Genomic DNA, 17,975 nt, shown 5'->3' on the forward strand with positions numbered 1-17,975 from the left:
TTGTATTCTTACGTTTCCCGCCCACTTTGGCTAACATTTTCCCACCGTTCTACCTGCCTAAATGTCCATACTTAACTTGTAAAACTGAAATTTACACCATAGTCATTTAGAGCATTGCATCGATACCTTACCCACAGTCCATAACTTATGACTGCCTGATAAGCCTGCAACACGGTACTTATAGAAGTGGTGTTTTCTAGTAATATCAGCTACTGTGCGTTTTGTCTGATGATATACCACATATTCACCAGTCCCACCACGAACAGTTGAGCATTGTTGAATGTTTAGACCCAAACCCCTCACTGCTCCTTTTTTTCTCTTCTTCAGCATCACGTTCTCAGTGCACAGCTATAAAGCTAATTCTTACACCTGGAACAGACTTTGCGTAGGCATTTGCCAAGGTCACAGCTTACGCTGAGCACCTATCACTAGTTACCTTATAACGACCGAAAACTTATTAAATAGACACATTGCATGAATACTTAGTAGCACAATAATTTTAATTCTGGACTAGATTAGTGTTCGCCAAGATAGCAACCTGAACGGGGTGACGTTTTTGAGTAGGTCATAAAAACTATAAACTCATAGTATTGCACTATCGCGTAAAACCAACTGTTAACCCGCTTGTATATCTGCACGAATATTCTGCGATTGATTTTCATTGATTTTATCTGTTTAATAACCCACTTGAGTATTTCTTCTTCCACAAACCAATGCTGTTTATCGTTGATCGTGCCTTTAAGAATGGTGTGCATTTGCTGTGTCGGAAATATATTGTTATCATTGTTACTTTTTTCCGGATTACAGAATGTCCTAGCGCGACCCCCAGGGATCAGTACTGAAACATCCCTTTTAAATTCATACGACCGATCTTCCTTAGAAAGTATTGTCCGACTCATTAATTTCTTCTGTGTGAACATTCGGAGAGATATTTACAATCAGGATGATAAGCTGGCACATCTAGAGTATCTGACTAGTCTTCAAAGATGGGCGGATAACGTACTTATTTCCAACACTTCAAAGTGTAGTGCAGTTCATCTGAGACATGTTACAGACTACGCATACAAATTAGGTAACCCATCCCTAGAGGAATCCCAAGTTGGAAGAGATCTAGTAGTATTAATACCCAACGATCTAAAGTCTTGGGCGAATTTAGACAAAATGCCTTTCAAGTAAACCTTGCACCGGTTACGTTGAAGCTCATTATTGACCAGTTCGACAATAGAACTTTTAAGTTAACCTTCAAAAGTTTTACTCTACCCTATTTGGAGTATGAAAATATGGTATTTCCTCCCCTACTCCGAAGAGGCAGAGACACATTGGAACGTTTCCAAAGACGAGCCACGAAATCAGTTCGGGGACTCAAATTCAGACCTTATGGAATGCACCCTAAATCACTGAAACTTTGCCCACAGGAGTATAGGCGTCTCACAGCTGACCTAATGACCTACACCACCCCAAACACTTCTGGGCATCTCCTTAAATACCCACTTAAACTCGGTCCCAATACAAATTTTAGGGGTAACATCCAGACACTATAGACACAACATAACAGAACGGACTGTAGGCACGCCTTCCACTCCTTAAAAGCAGCCAAATGCTGGAATTTGTCGCCAGATGGTCTAGTCCAAGAAACTTCACAGAAGTCCTTTAAGGGAAAATTTGACTTGTTCTTAAGGACTAAGGACAGTACCTTACTATGATTTACCAACATTTTTCCTTTTCCCTCTTTTATCATTAATATACCTAGGTTCCTACCTAGATGTATCAGTGATCCATTGCTACTAGATATGAAAGCCCGTTAAGCGAACGCTTCTTCTATTTCGTCCTGAACCATTTGAACCATTTGATTATGGCGACTTTGCTGAAGTATTGCGGTACTCCAACTAATGTCATGCATTTCCGTAACGCTGCGGTGCTCAGCTCCTCTGGAGTATATTCCACTTTTCTCATATTTAAATTAAAATAGAGGCGCAAAATGCCACTCCTTACGGGACCAGAACGTGAACAGATGCTTCCTCCTTTACTAAACATCCACCATTGGGAGTTGTGCCAACATGGTTCTAGAGAGGCCATACGACGCTCTTTTATGTTTAAAAACTTTGATGTAGCATTCGACTTCATGAAAAAAATAGCAGACAAATCCAAAGTTATGAATCACCACCCTGAATGGTTCAATGTGTATAATAAGGTATGTCACTTGTCAGTATCAGTAGATTCTCCAATATAAGTTCCATTTTTTTAAAATCTATGTCATGTTCAGTAACAACTTCAATGAGGTTAGTCCATCTACGGTAGCCCTACAAAACGGTAGTTTATATGGTATTGTCTGAGATTCATCAAAGCTCCCAACATTTATAAGATTTAGATTTAGGGAACTAAATTATGGTGAAAAGCGATCAAATTTCAGATAAGCTACTGGTATTTGTACGCAAAATTCACTTGTACTTTTGGCTACTTGTAGTTCTTGTACTAATGCTGGTGTCAGTTTATAATGAAAATGTTTCAACTGTTTTGTTTTGTCGATTCGGTATTGTGTAACATACATAATTCCCGTGTGACATCATGTAATGTGGAATAACTGCATAAAATCACATAGGATTTCTCCAATCAGAATATGGTAGTACTTGATATAAATATCAAAACAGTGACAGGATACTGCCGAATGCAAATTTGAGCCACCTATGATTGATTCTAAACTAAATTTGCGATCTTGGCATAATATCATATAGCAGGGAGCAGACTACTTTATCCAAATTTTAATCAAACAAGTGTGTCTAAATATCGTTAGTATAGTCTGCTCATTCTTAATATCAAGTTTCCCTACAACTATCAAAATAATGTTCAAAGAATATCAATGTTACTCAGGATTTGAACACTCCAATTCTGAGTTGTTTTTCACATTTAACTACTATTTCTTACCTAGTATCGTATATGTTTTGTTGTTGTTGAACGCCTTGAGAAAGTTTAATCATGACTCTACAATCGCAACTACATGCTTTTTGCGTTTTGTCTATCATTTGCACATCTGATAGTCATGTAACTTAACAACTACATTTTTGTGCACTATAGGGGCTAGTGAATATTCCAGATTGTCTAGGTAGATGTGGCCAGGTTTAAAACTATAATTTATCAGTTGGAAGAGGAGTGCCTTAACTATTCTTTCAGGCAGTGTACCAGACATGTTGATAAACAATTATAAAGTAATCTATTCGCTTAACCTACCTACCGAAGAGGAACTCTCAATGACTAGTATAAATGAGCTTTTTAGCTCTGCTTTAACTTTCTATTCCGTTTTGCATATACTTTATGGTTGTGAAGGTTGGTCTTTTAAATATGGTATTCGTATGTTACAATTACTCGATCATAATACATACCTAAGGATTACTCTTATATGTTGGAACTATTAAGTTAGCAACTCTGTGATTATTAGGTACGAGTGGCAAATCAGTTAGCGGAGTACTGAGTCTTTATCAACTGAGATGATTGGGACATGTATTAAGCATGCATATCTACCGCCCACACCGAAGCGCGATAATGGCTGGTGTAGAAGTAGGTTGGAAATAGCTAGGAGCAGTCAAGCTAAAAGAATGGCACCAGTCTATGAAGTCAACTAACATTGTACTGAACCATGTATATAAATGCAAAGTAGCTAGTTTGTGTCCAAATGTCTATCATAGGCGGCGGTCAGAGACCTTAGACAACATTGTTCAGAATCGCTCGCAATGGAGAAAGTAAACTCACTTTGTCTTCCCTTAGATGTTAAATTTTAAACTACCTAGTCAACCTTTTTACTACATGAATCCGTATTTTGTATGCCCAACCTTTTCTGTTACCAATTATACTTTGACTATCTCTACTAATCTGGAATTCACGTCGAAAATTTCATCACGTCCTGCTAATGAGGTATTTCTACGTAAACTGGACATATATGTACTGGGTTTTACCTTGCCTATGACTGGATGGTTTCACTGATATCGGTGTCCCACTACCTTCGGCATTATTTGCCGACGCTGGGACTGGTTGGAAAAAGCGGAGAGGTGGTCAGTGTATGACATGGTGTCGTGGTAAGAAAGAAAGCTGCAAAGGGCTGGCCTGTTTTGGTCCTTCACGACTCCCTGGCTGGAGTCCGAGAGATGGTGCAACACAGTGGCTAGAGACGTTATCAGATATGGCTCAGAATAGGAGCCAGTGGCGATCCTGCTGTAACCTTTTACTTTCTTCATAAAAAGTGGTTGTTTCTTCCTTAACTGAAAGATCTTTTCTGATTTTACGTTTCTGTTTCCCCCATTATTATTATTATTACTATTATTACTATTATTATTACTATTATACTACCTTACACTAATCTGTTCGTTATTGTCCTTTTTTCTTTTTACGCTCCTTGCCTTTTTTTCTCTCCTCGAATTCTCATTGTTTTGTGTGGCGCATATATATTTGGTGCCTTATTGTACCAATATTTATGTGTTCAAATATATAAATAAATAAATAGAAGCAAAAGAGTTGAAAGAGAAAGCATCGACAAGTAGCTCTAGATAGTTGTTTAAATCGACCACAGTCAAACGTTACAGTCAGGCAATGTCGTGAAAAGTCATATTAGTGAGCCACTGTCAAACCAAAGATTGGAACAATCGTTAAATCGTTTTAAAAGGAATCTGATCGACGTTAATCTACCTTTTTATTACCCAATTACTCAATGTAACATTAGAATTGACCCTCTTGGTCTTAGTAAAATTCTAAAAATGCTAACTAACTTTAACTTAGTTAGCCCAGTGATTTTTACGGGTTAACTCTAGAAGACTTCAAAGATAATTGTCCAGTGTTATCAATTAAATTGAATAAGATATTAATCGGTCCTACAGCTGAATATAATTCTCTTATACTGGTTTTAATCATCGGGAGATAGTTGATTGTAGTCTATTTTTTACACTGATCATGTTTGTTCTGAATGGATGAAACAATGGTCAATGTACTTTGCCTTATTATTTACATATAAAAATAAAAGTTGAGCTAAGAAATGTTTTCTTTTCTCAATTAGTTCTTCATCAAAGTTCTACATTATTATAAATTGGCTTCATGATTAAGTTTAAAAGCAATATCAGGGAGTATATGGTAGTGAATCAGTTTAATAATATAGTAACCAGTTTTTAACACAACAGATGGAAAATTAGAAGTTAATTGACGCTAGTAGTCGGCTAATCATTAATTCTAGTTACATATGAGTAAGAATCTTCTTTAAAACTGAGTCAGTCAGTCAGTCAGCTACAACGTAGGACCAGACACATATGTGCATCGGTCCAGGTTGCCATACCGCATCAGCACAACAAGATGAACACGGGATTCATAGCAGTGGTTATGTCAAAGGTGGTAATATATAAGAGAAAGATTGCATATAGAGATGTAATACAAGATTAAAGAATTGGTTCGTAGAAAGAAAGATATGAAGCGATTTTAATCTCTTAGTTTAAGGGAAGACAGAGAGTGTATACACCGACGCCATTGTGATCGATTCTGAGCCATGTCACCAAGAGTCTCCAACCATTGGTTACGATAGTCACGCGGACCCCAACCAAGTAGTCTGCATCTACCAACATGGCTCAGACTACAAGTTAGTGACTTCAAGCACTGATGCCACGTTTTGGTTTGGCCGCCCCTAACTTTCTTCCAACCATCTCCAATACCGGATAGCATTGCACGTCGTGGTAATCGGTGTTCAGGCATACGTAACACATGGCCCAACCATCTCAGTCGATGAAGATTCATAACCTCATCAACTGATTTACCATCATTCCGTAATACCCTGCGTCTAACCTCACTATTACTTACCCGGTGATCCCAGCAGACGCCAGCAATATTTCTAAGGCATCTGTGGTCAAATACTAGTAGCTTACGAGTGTCTTCTACTCTTAATGGCCATGTTTCGCTGCCGTAAATTAAAACAGAACGGACTGCCGCGCAGTATACTCGTCCTTTTATTGATAGACGGATATCTCGCCTTCGCCAAAGGTGACGTAAGTTGGCAAAAGCCAAACGAGCTTTTCGAATCCGTGCTGAGATTTCGTCCGAGATTGTTGGATTTATTTAAAATCATGAACCGACCTAAGTTGAACCACCATTAAAAGCCTGGAAGCTTCCAGGTACTAGGTAAAGATGGAAAATGGATTGATATGGTGGTGTTTTCAGCTGAAGTGGTTGTGGCATGACTGCGTGTTCCTAGCCACTGCCTATCTCGATCGCTAATGCTGTCTAGGGTTAGAGTAGGCTAGAAGAAAATTAGGGGCAGCCGATCCAAGACGTGACACCATTTCATGAAGTTATTGACAATCGGAATAAAGCATCTTAATAGGTGTAGACTACTTTTTGGGGTCTGTGTGATTATCTCAACCAATGGTTAGAAGGTTTGAATGACATGGCTTGGAATCGTTCACTGTGGCACAGGTACACTCACTTTTTATTTTTTAGAACCTGAGTCCTGAAATCTCTTTATACTTTATTCTATTTTTCTATACTTAATCTTTTCTACTACTCTTTGGTTTGTCTTAAAATAATTTTATCTCACTATACTAATGTGGCATGACAACATTGAACTGGTACACATATGTATCAGGTTCTACATTGCGTTTAATCATTATGATGACCTATCTGCCCAAACTGAAATAGGAAAAATGTAACTAGAATTTAAACTTTGGTTACTGAATTAGGACTCTTATACTCATTAACTCACTACTTTCAAATAATTAGGTAACTAGGTATATCTTTAGTGTTTAGTTATTGATCTGAGTCAACAGGTCTGTCGAAACCTTATCTTTTTGTTGTTGTTGTAAAACATGTATATCTTATTTTAAGCCAAATATTTATCTGGAAATTTTTAAAACAGATTATTTTCTATTTCACTGGTTGAACTCATGAGTCGATTGAAGTTAGACCACCATGGAAAACCTAGAAGCACTGGACGGCCGTTTCGTCCCATTGTGGGACTCTTCAGCAGTGCGCATCCACGATCCAGCACCCCGCGAGATTCGAACACAGGGCCTGTCAGCCTCGCACCCGGGCGCTTAACCAACCAGACCACTGAGCCGGCATCCAACGGTGTTAATGTCTAACTTCAACCAATCCACGAAGTTGCGCCACCGTACACATGAGACTGATGGGTCCTGGGTTCGAATCTCGCGGGGTGCGGGACCGTGGATGCGCACTGCTGAGGAGCCTCATACTAGGACGAAACGGCCGTCCAGTGCCTCCAGGTTTTCCATAGTGGTCTAGCTTCAATTGACTCATGATTTCAACCAGTGAATTTTCTAAAAATCTCTACAAAACCCCTTCTGATATTTTCTATTTACCAATTGTCATTTAGTCCCATGTAATATAACTACTAGCTAAAAACAATCTGTTTTTATAAAGTAAAAATAATAGTCATGATTGATTAAGACTTGTAAGACGAATTCATACAATACAAAATTTCGTCACAGTAATATTAATGTATAATTTTCTTTTTATTCTTTTCACAAATCATGTGGTAATTCTTTCATGTCGTTGTACATGACACTTACTTTTGCAAGTTATGCAACTTAGTGAAACATGCATATATTACTCTTTTTTTCTTTTTAAAACTAATCTAAACGATAATTTATATATAAATCAGTGTATTGATATCATTCATTATACTTGTTATGTCAATATGAAATAACTTATTATTCAAATGTGTATTTAGATTACAAAATCATCTCTTGTTATTATTTCTAACATGTTAAGTTCTGATCCTTTTCATTGTAGTTTAGAATTAAATATGAAGTTAATCAGTGGCTTATCAGTTGTAGATAAGGCTTTTAATTATAAGATTTTTAGATCTGAACCATTTGACCAATTCGGATGGTATCCGCACAAAAAAATGCAATACGAAGTTGAATACACAAACCTGTAGTTGGTGATTGAGTCACACTATCTAGAATTAAAACAAATATTTAATTTAAATTCACTTGGTATTGTTTTATTTGTATCTTCGTATTGATGATTAGGACTGCAATTGATCAATCTCATGTTGGCATATATGCATCCTGTGTGGATTGCCTCGATATAGCTTTAAGTCACAAGCTCATATTGGTGACCTTAATGGAGAGTTACTTACATAGATTATACAAATGACGTAGTTTTAATTTGTGAAAGTTCTGGCAAAAACAGTTTTGTGAATGGTTTGAATGACATTCTGAAATGCTCCACCTGGACTGATATGTATCAAGAATTTGCATATAACCATAAAAAGTAAGGTAATTGTAAGTTTTGACCGATTACATTAATCCGGACACACAAACAACTCTGATTGTTAATAGTCAACAACATTGCTATATGAATGTAAAAATTGAGCTTAAATTTTACTATGGTGGAGATTTGTAGCTCAGGTGGATGATTTTAATGGAGTTTTGTTCCCTGAGCTGGATGGTTTGGTCGTGGAGCTTCCATCGTTATTCTGAACGACATCATCAGCAAAAACTCCAGATAAAAGTGAAGTGTTCGGATTTCTCCACATATGGCTTACAGCTTGTCCTGTAAACCTCGATGTTAATTGGTTATTGTTGACCTTTAACTTGTCATTGTTTACTTCTTTATTTTGATTACATCCCCCGTTGGTTTGATTTTTGGTCCTATATTTGTCCAAAAATTTTCTGATTGGTTGATAAATTGAATCAATTTCAAGGTGTTTGTTGATTGCTGATTGACCAGAGTGCAAAGCTTCTAAAAGTTTTCGAATTGCATCTATCCAAGATCTCAACATTTTCCCAGTCGATTGTATGTCCACATGCATTGATATAATTGAGGATATATCATGGTGTTTGATCGCTAATTGATGTTCATGCATGCGAAGATGAAGAGCGCGACCGCTTTACTAACTTGCACCAATTGTATATAGGTAGAATATCCATATGTCTACCAAAAAAGTGTGAACATACTTTATAACCTTGTATAATCCCAACATCATTCTTTTTTTTATTGAGTATAACTAACAAGTTAATATACCATAAATATTTTTTTTAAACTTATAGGTGGACATACTACTCACTTCACATGATGCAGGAGGTCTTTCACGACGAGATATTGATCTTGCCAATTTCATCAATGATGCAGCGTTTGAATACCAAGCAAAATAAACAATTTGTTGATGTTGATCATTTATGTGTGTTTATAATCTTTTTTGTTTGTTGAATAGGTTGTATTTTCTTTCAATGGAGCCTATATAGGAGTCTCTGACTTTCTTTATCTTGAAATAATCTCTAAATGAATGCACACTTAAACACCGAGTGTAACAGGTTGAGTGTATTATTTAAACATCATAGATCAATTAAGGCTTGAATATTACATCAGTTCTTTTTAATTACTACCTTTAAACAATCGTGTCTAGCTTCAGAGTACATAATCATTTCATGTTTCTCCATAATACTAACACTAACGACTACCTTTTCAATATCTATTCCGTTAATGATTCGAAATAACTATCTACTATTACTGATCGTAGCTTAGTAGAATCATGGACAATCGTGACAGTCAATCTCGTAGTCTTTATATGTTTTTCAGGTGATTGTTTTTAGTCTCTGTTTCAAAATCGTGCCATTTGATTCTACTTGATAAGGTAGCGGGGTATGAAATCCTTTTCGAAACAAAATCAAGACGGGGTTTAGATACCAAATAACTATTACACCAATTCGTAAATTTTAAATATCAATTTAATGCTATGGTCATTAGTCTCATATCCAGGTAGGATTCCAATAGACTAACTTGCCAAAAATATTCACCTACAAACGTGAAATGAACTTTGTCAGTGAACAACATTTTTGACAAGTTGATAATGGTGCTATGAATAGTTTTTCAGCCTATCTTAGCTCATTTTTATGCATCACATGTTGGAAGTAGGACAGGTGATCTCATTAACAAGGTAATGTTGTAAAAGAGGTACGTTGATGATATCTTCACCATTTGTGATAAGGAGTTCAGTGCAACATGATATCGTACTAACTTTTGAGGAGTAAAGCAACATTCAGATGTCTTTCTTACGCATACGTTTGAGTCCAAACGTTGATTGACAACAACATTTGTACAAGAATCAGCCAAATGTGGCTGTGAGTGTGGAAGGTAATAATTGATAGACAGGGCATAATTCGAGAATGGTAAGTCATATAATTAAAGTTCATAGGTCAAAATAAAGCTAATAATAAGAGGGATATGAATATCTGTAGTTTAGTTATTTAACAATTATACGATAAAAATATACGTATAGTATTGGTCGATAAGTTGTTCTCAAAAGTTACAATTCAATATCAGAAGGGATTTTTGTAGATATTATAATACTTCCAATAGTTGAGATCATGAGTTAATTGTAGCTAGATCACCATGAAAACCTGGAAGTACTGGATGGTTGTTTCGTACTATTGTGGGACTCCTTAGCAGTGTGCATCCACGATCCCACACGCGGGGTTCGAACCCAGGGCTTTCGCGCGCGCGAAGGAAAACCTGGAAACACTAAGCGGGTTCGTGGATGTGCACTGTCGACGAGTCCCACAATAGTACGAAACAGTCATCCAGTGCTTTCAGGTTTTTCATGATGATCGAGCTTCAATTAACTCACGATCTCAACTATTGAAATTATTATAATATCTACAAAAATCCCTTTTGATATTACTTTTAAATTTAGATAAATATAAGATAGAAAAATACCATATCAGTAGTGTTTAGAACATGATATAAAAATATTCTACATGTGATCTACAATGATAAAAATCAAAATGTTTTAATCTGTCAACTGCATAACTTTTTTTGATTTGATAATTCACACACCCACACATAAATCAATCAGTTTCCATCATAGTTCTGCTTTGTTTATGATAAACTTGGTAAGAAACAAATCATTTTTCTCATTGAATATTAGGTGATGGACTAGAATAGAAATATGATTAAGTGTGTTAGTGATCGCACTGCAGATAATTACCTGATATATGCAGAGACCTATACCTTCAAATTATGAACAAGTGCATTTAAAAACGAGTTAATTAGAGTATACAATCTTCCTTATGTAATATAATTAAATAATTAAGAAGCTTATGTAAGTATCATCAAGATAGTAGGTAATGATAGGGCAGGGTAGGTAGGTGAATGTAGTGAAGTCAGTAGTTGCTACATTGAACCTGGTACGTATATCTTTATGTATATCGGTTCAGGCTGTCACAACCATCAGTACAGCGAGATGGAATTGTTCGAGAGAATCCCAGAGTAATAGATGTAGTATCGTTAGTTACGATAATCATGCGGACTCTAACCAGATAGTCTACACCTGTTAACTTGTATCGGTCCACTTATCACTGATTTCATCGACTGATGATGCCGTATTTTGGTATAATCACCCCTAGCTTTCTTCCAGACTGATTCTGCACCATAAAACATCGCACATTGAGGTAGATGGTGTTTGGGCATATGTAACGCATGTCCTAATCTCCGCACTTGATGAAGATTTGCTAATACTTCATCGATCGGTTTCTTTTCTTTGCCTCATTCCCTACTCAGTTGTATCACAGAATACACGAGCAATGCTTCGTAGATACCTATGATCGATTACTAGCAACTTACGAGTATCATTTACTCTTAATGGCTGTTTCACTGCTGCGCAGTAATCTTGTCCCTTGTTCGGGCTATGGATATCTCGCGTACACCGTAAGTGACTCACGTTGGCATGGTAGGATCTAAAGGAATATATATTTTGGCCGATTTAGTTCAGTTGAGTCATCAGTATAAGCAAGTACGACCACCATATCAAAATAGGAGCTACGGTCGGGAAAGTAGTCAAGAGCTACTACTGATTTTCAAGTTCTATCAGTGCGTAAGTCTTTGATGTGTTGGTGTCATGTGGTGATATGAATAACGGTGGCAGTAAATGTTGAATTTTTTACTAGGAAAATAAGACAGTTGGTCAGGTCGGACTATACATTCCACATCTCAAAACGTTAGTTTATCCGGGATCGGAAAGGGCTACAGGTAATTGGACGAAGTTGTAACTAACAAAAAGTTTTGTGATGGTGTTAGCCTATACGGTAGCTTCTTTCTCCTAATTTTCGTCCTCAGGATACCAGAGGTGGATGTTTGAAGATACTAGATATATGAATCTCAGTGATTCCAGAGGTTCCTGTAAATATAGTTTTTCATCAGCGATTCATTCAGCTACAACGTAGGACCAGGCACATATATGCATCGGTCCAAGTTGCTACATCTCATTAGTACAACGAGATGAACACCAAATTCATAGAAATAGTTACTTCAGTGATAGTCATATTATAAAAGAATGCGTATAACGATATAATAGATGAAGAAAAAATTAGTTGATAGAAAGAAAGATATGAAGCGGTTTTAAACTTTTAGTTTAAGGGAAGGCAGAGAATGTATACACCTACGCCATTGTGATCGATTCTGAGCCACATCACCAAGAGTCTCCAATCATTGGTTACGATAGTCATGTGGACGCCAACCAAGTAGTCTGCATCTACCAAAATGACTAAGACTAGAAGTTAGTGACTTTGTGGACCGATGCCACATTTTGGTTTGGCCACCCCTAACTCTCTTCCAACCATCCCGAACACCGGTCAGCATTGCACGTCGTGGTAATCGGTGGTTGAACATGCGTAGTACGTGGCCTAACCATCTCAGTCGATGAAGATTCACAAACTCATCAACTGATTTACCATCATTCCCTAATACCTTGTGTCTAACCTCACTATTACTCACCCGGTGATTCCAGCATATACGAGCAATATTTGTAAGGAATCTGTGGTCAAATAGCTCACGAGTATCTTCTACTCTTAATGGCCAGCCGTAAAGTAAAACAGAACGGACTGCCGCGCAGTATACTCGTCCTTTTATTGATAGACGAATATCTCGTCTTCACCATAGGCGACGTAATTTGGCAAAAGCCAAACAGGGTTTTTGAATTCGTGCTGAGGGCTGATCAGACTTCCAAGATAAGTGAAGTTGTCAACGCGTTCGACTACTTCACTCCCTATCCTTAGTTCAGATGTGGACAGAGACCAGTCCTAAAGCAACGATTTGCATTTAGAGGGGAAGAAACGCATCGCAAACATCCTGGCATTGTTGCTCAGTGCTACCAGAATACTCTGCATTTTATCAGCGTCTTCACCAAACAGGACTTTGCCGTTTGCGTATTCTAAGTCGATAAGTAAACCTCTTGGAAGTAGATCAATACCCGAGAATTCAGATGACGAGAACGTTATTTTAATCAGTAGGTCTATGATGAAATTGAACAGAAATGAAGATAGTGAACAACCTTGTCGAATATCACTTAAAGTTATAAAATCAAATGACAATTCACCATAAACTTCAACTTAGACTAATGTAGTGCTTATTCGATTTACACCTATTACTATATCAAAGACAATAGAACACACACAAAAACTATTCATCAATTTACGAAATGATTAAGTGTATTAAAATTATTGCTTGAAAAAAAAAGAAGAATAATGTTTTCCAAAAGAAAAAACAAAACTCACATCAAACAGACTACTATTACACTAACACTAATTACTCAATACAATGTGAATAGTGTCTTTAGAAGAAGAAAAACAACAACAGTAACTTCAAAACGAACAGAAATTATGAAAAAAAAGAACACAAAGTATCAATAATATCATCACAGTATATACTAACATACAAACAAATAATTAGAATACTACTTAATTAAGTAGGTATTATATTCATCTACTAAATGAATACACTGAATAACTCTAACCAGGAATGAAAGAGGAGATTAGTGAAAGAAATCCACCAGAGAAAATCCTTAAAACCATTTCAAATTTCATGTGCAGTATTATAAGTGAATGACAATAACCACAAGAGTAGTTTAAACATATATGTATCAATAGTTGTTTAACGGATGAATGAATAAAATGCTTTTGACAATGAAGAATCAATATGAATTCATAAATTGGTAATATGAAATAAGAGAATTAACATAGAGAAAAGTCAATAACCCAAAGGGAAATTGATAACAAAACAACCATCACATAAACATGATGATAATGAGTGAATGAATACTTATTCTTTTTGTATTATCTGTTCATTTCATTGAAGGGAAACAATACTACAGTGAAAAACGGTACCAGTAATAGTAGTAACATGTGCGTATATTGATACCAATGATACAAGTCAATAAAACAAAGAATGAAAGTGATACAATTTTAATCAAAGTCAAGGTTAGAAACCAGCCAACTAATCAGTTTGTTAAGTTAGTGAAATGCGCTTTTACGGCATGAATGTAAGTATTACTATTATTATTATTATTATTGCATTAGAAATGATTCTTTAGTGGATTCAAAATTAATGGTTTACAAGACAAATATAATGTGTAATAATGAAAAGTGAATAATAATAATAATTTTAAAAAAAAAACAGTGAATATTATATATTATGATCACATACATTGTCAATCAGTATACTGCTCTCTCTCTCTCTCGTCGTCGTCATCGTCGTCATCGTCAATTTTTCAAACTTCCGGTTCCACAACCAATTTAGCTGGTAAACATGTTTCAGGTAATTCATCAAGCATAGATTGTTGTAAATCTGTTGCTTGTTGACGCATTTTCTCTGGTGTAAGATTGACAACTATTTGAAATGAGAACAATAACAGACAAAATGGTTCAACATAAATCACATTCATTAATAATATAATAGAAAAAAAAGGTATTGTCCTCATTTAAAGTTTATATAACAAAAGAATACGACTTCCTGAATGGGAAAAATTGGTGAGACTATAATTTATGGACGAACCAATCAGATATAAGAAAATGAGTCTCGATTTTTGGAGCGAAATTCATCTATACATTTGGCTAAAAATAGAGTTTTGGCAATTATAGCTGATGTCAGTTCATGATGAAAACCCTAAAGCTAATTTTTAACTCTAACTATCAACTGTAAATGAGAATTCTAACTGTTTTATAACTCTCATTTAATCCTATTCAGTAGGCGTCCACACTCAAGGTCACTTCAGCGTCGCTAAAAGGTCGTCTATAAATTATAGTCTCACTGAAAAATTATCATCAGACGTTTGTGGTGAAAAATTGTAATTTTTTTCAGGAATAAGATCACTTCATTGTAACTAGTAACAACTTGATAACCATGTTAATCGATAATCAATTAATCAGTTTCATAAAGGAGTGTTTAAACTATTTAGTAGTTGTTAACTTAACATGTCTATATACTACAGTTTCTTTAAATTGAGTAAAACTGATCTGTGATTATTAAATAGCCCCCAAATGCCCTAGTACGGTCGAGAGTGAGTAGAGTCCGCTCTCCCTCTCGAAATGCTCTCACAGGGCCACGCGTATACAACCACTGCCAGCGAAGTCCTACTCACAGCCTTCTCACAACATTACTAATGTTTACGAAATTGAAAGGATGAAAAGTGAATGTCCGGAGCTTTAATCTGGTTAATGCATATGAAGGATAAACATAAAGGAGTTGGGAAACCGCGATTACAAACTAATAGTGCACGTGGACTCCAGGATCCTAAGAGGACAAATTGCGTATGAACCTATTGTTGGCCACTGGCTACTATGGGACTGCATCTAATAACGTTGCCCCACTGCCTTGTGGATCAAAATTTTAGGTCAAAGGCTCCAGACGTGGCCCTCTAAGAAAACCACCTGTTTCGGTTTGGGCACCCAAGCAGTATCACAGCCCACACACAAATCAAGTGACTTGTATGGAGCATATGTATCAGATGTCCCCTTGTACCATTATTTATGTGTTCAAATAAATAAGTGAGTTAGTTTTCTACGGATACCATCAGCAATAGCCTACCGCGGGGGAGAACAAACCAGCTTCCAGCTCAAGAGGAAAATAGGAAAAGACAATAGAAATGGATAGGACATACATTACGGAAATCATCAAACTGCATCATGAGACAATCCCTAACTTGGAATTGTGAAGTGAAATGGAAAAGAGGCAGGCCAAAGAACACATTATGTCAGGAAATAGAAGCAGATATGAAAAGAATGAATAACAACTAGAAACGATTGCCCAGGACAAGGTTGGATAGAGAGAGTATTGATGGTTTTCCTATGCTCCTCCACGATGAGTAACAGGCGTAAGTAAGTAAGTACAGAAAGAAATAATGAATTCATAGAAAGAAACATATAAAACAATTTTAATCTCGATAAATGAAACAAGATATTCAACTTTATAACCACAAATAACCTCTTTTCAAAAACAAGCTACATTTAAACATAATTACAATCCGTTTGATATAACTAGATTTTACATTCACTTCATAATAATAGTCATACTAAAGTACTCTGATTCCAGTGAATATTTTTTGATCATAAATTTTCAACATTCAAAGTATTCATTCTGTTTAAATTTAGTTTTCTTAGTAGAATGAATAAAAGGCGGAGAGAAGGAAGTTGGAGAATTGACTTCAAAGATGAAAACAAAACACACACACAAAAAAAAAAACGAGTTCATTTCTCTTCCTTTTCAAATAGATTACAACATGATAAAATCAGAAGAAGGAAGTTAGATATTTACTTGACTTAACAACATGGATTATAATATTGTATATATATATATTACTAAGATAAAAGAAGAGTTAAAGTTTGATAGAGAAGAAACATGACAAACTTTGAATTGATCAGAAAACTAAATAAAAAAAAATAGCCTATATATTAAGAATTGATTTTTAGCTTGGCAACAAATGAAAACTAAGACGATACTTTGATAGTGTTCACTTATGTTTATTTATTTATGTTGGGGATGTTAGATCCCTAAAACTCATATTTCGTAATTTTATCTTTGTGGAGCTTGTATGCAGATGTATACTTGGGCATTTCTTACCACCCACACATATAGTCGATTGATGAGCTTATCGATTAAATGTTTAAAAACTTCCATGGCAATATCGATTATATATTTTTTGTATAAATACGCTTGATTTGTGTACTTGATGAACCTGGTATGTTCTGGTTGTCTGTAGAATACACTTTCTACATTTTACCAAGACTTCTGGATCGAGTTTGCTGAATCGAGGACAACGGACCAGTATAGCCTATCGAGACTCTGGTTGCTTGATTCTTCGTCCCGTTCCGAGTAGGACGAATCAGTAGTAGCATTTAAGCTTAACGAACATAACAATTTAAATACATAAACCTTGGTACAAGGAGGTATCAATTATATATATATATATATATATATATATATATATATATATTGGGGGGGGGCACTCACAAAACCTTAGATCTAAAAGTTTAATCCACAAGGCAGTGGAGCAACGTCAGAAGATACAGTCCCTTATGACTCTTTCAATGATCAAACTGACAAATGGGCTGGGGTTGAGGGTAGGAGAGAGTTCAGTCTCATATTTGAAATCCAAATCAATTATACGTTTACAGTCTCTGACAAGGAAATTATACTCATTCCGTTCTCACAGTAGGGGTGTTGTTTACGAAAGCGAAATTAAGAAAAAGTAAACTTCTAGGGATTAAACTGAGTCATTAGATATGGAGGGTTAACTTAAGGAAGGAGTTGGGAAGCTCTGATTACAAACCAACAATGAGCATGGGCTATCCAGGTTTGGAAGAACAATCAATGTTTGAGTCTTTATTTACTCATCGACTACTATGAGACAATTATATTCAAAAAATCCTCTACTTTCTTGTGGATTAGAACTAAAGATGAAAGGCTAGAGGAGTGGCCTCTGAAGAAAACCATCTACTTCCGTTTGAGTGCCCAGGTAGTATGGCAGTGCATATAGAAATATTGTGTATAGCGTTTACTAATCCTTAATACCAAGTTGTACCAGATCTTATGTAAATAAACAAAGTAAAAAAATGTAACCGAGAACTTTCAGGTTTTACGACGAGAATATTACCCCTGTAGATCACTACTACTGAGTTGGCATTTAAAACAACAAGTTGTCATATGGAGATAATACC

The 17,975-nt window shown here is 36.0% G+C and overlaps 2 protein-coding genes across 6 annotated transcripts in view; one reads left to right on the forward strand and one right to left on the reverse strand.

The window, feature by feature from the left end:
* Positions 1–1,570: 1,570 nt before the first annotated feature.
* Positions 1,571–14,341, forward strand: PCBD1_1 (putative pterin-4-alpha-carbinolamine dehydratase). 3 transcript variants are annotated; one of them, XM_051216716.1, is made up of 3 exons: positions 1,571–2,191; positions 9,039–11,860; positions 14,119–14,341. In XM_051216716.1, exons 1-2 carry the CDS (start codon positions 1,979–1,981, stop codon positions 9,141–9,143), a joined length of 318 nt encoding a protein of 105 aa, XP_051065307.1. In that variant the 5' UTR covers positions 1,571–1,978; the 3' UTR covers positions 9,144–11,860; positions 14,119–14,341. The 3 variants fall into 3 exon arrangements, with proteins under 3 accessions (XP_051065307.1, XP_051065306.1, XP_051065305.1); XM_051216715.1 differs by lacking the exon at positions 14,119–14,341 and having other exon boundaries at positions 1,571–1,933; positions 1,970–2,191; XM_051216714.1 differs by lacking the exons at positions 9,039–11,860; positions 14,119–14,341 and adding an exon at positions 2,232–5,699.
* Positions 13,445–17,975, reverse strand: part of NDRG1_1 (Protein ndrg1) — a 62,782-nt gene continuing 58,251 nt past the window's right edge. For 2 of the 3 annotated variants that reach the window (XM_051219426.1, XM_051219424.1), the window contains one exon: positions 13,455–14,649. In XM_051219426.1, coding sequence (XP_051065310.1) covers positions 14,531–14,649 — 119 coding nt within the window. In that variant the 3' untranslated portion in view covers positions 13,455–14,530. Of the gene's footprint in view, positions 14,650–17,975 lie in introns of all 3 variants that reach the window. The other variant, XM_051219425.1, reaches the window with a different exon arrangement.

Source organism: Schistosoma haematobium, chromosome 6 (assembly GCF_000699445.3).
Source record: "Schistosoma haematobium chromosome 6, whole genome shotgun sequence".
Classification (NCBI taxonomy): Eukaryota; Metazoa; Platyhelminthes; class Trematoda; order Strigeidida; family Schistosomatidae; genus Schistosoma; species Schistosoma haematobium.

What these genes read in the sequence shown, in the direction of transcription:
- PCBD1_1 (XM_051216715.1), top strand. Translation starts at nt 1,853, where the DNA reads ATGGCGACTTTGCTGAAGTATTGCGGTACTCCAACTAATGTCATGCAT. An exon ending in CGGTGCTCAGCTCCTCTGGA is followed by an intron (nt 1,934 to 1,969) that starts GTATATTCCACT and finishes AAATTAAAATAG; the next exon opens with AGGCGCAAAATGCCACTCCT. An exon ending in GGTTCAATGTGTATAATAAG is followed by an intron (nt 2,192 to 9,038) that starts GTATGTCACTTG and finishes TTAAACTTATAG; the next exon opens with GTGGACATACTACTCACTTC.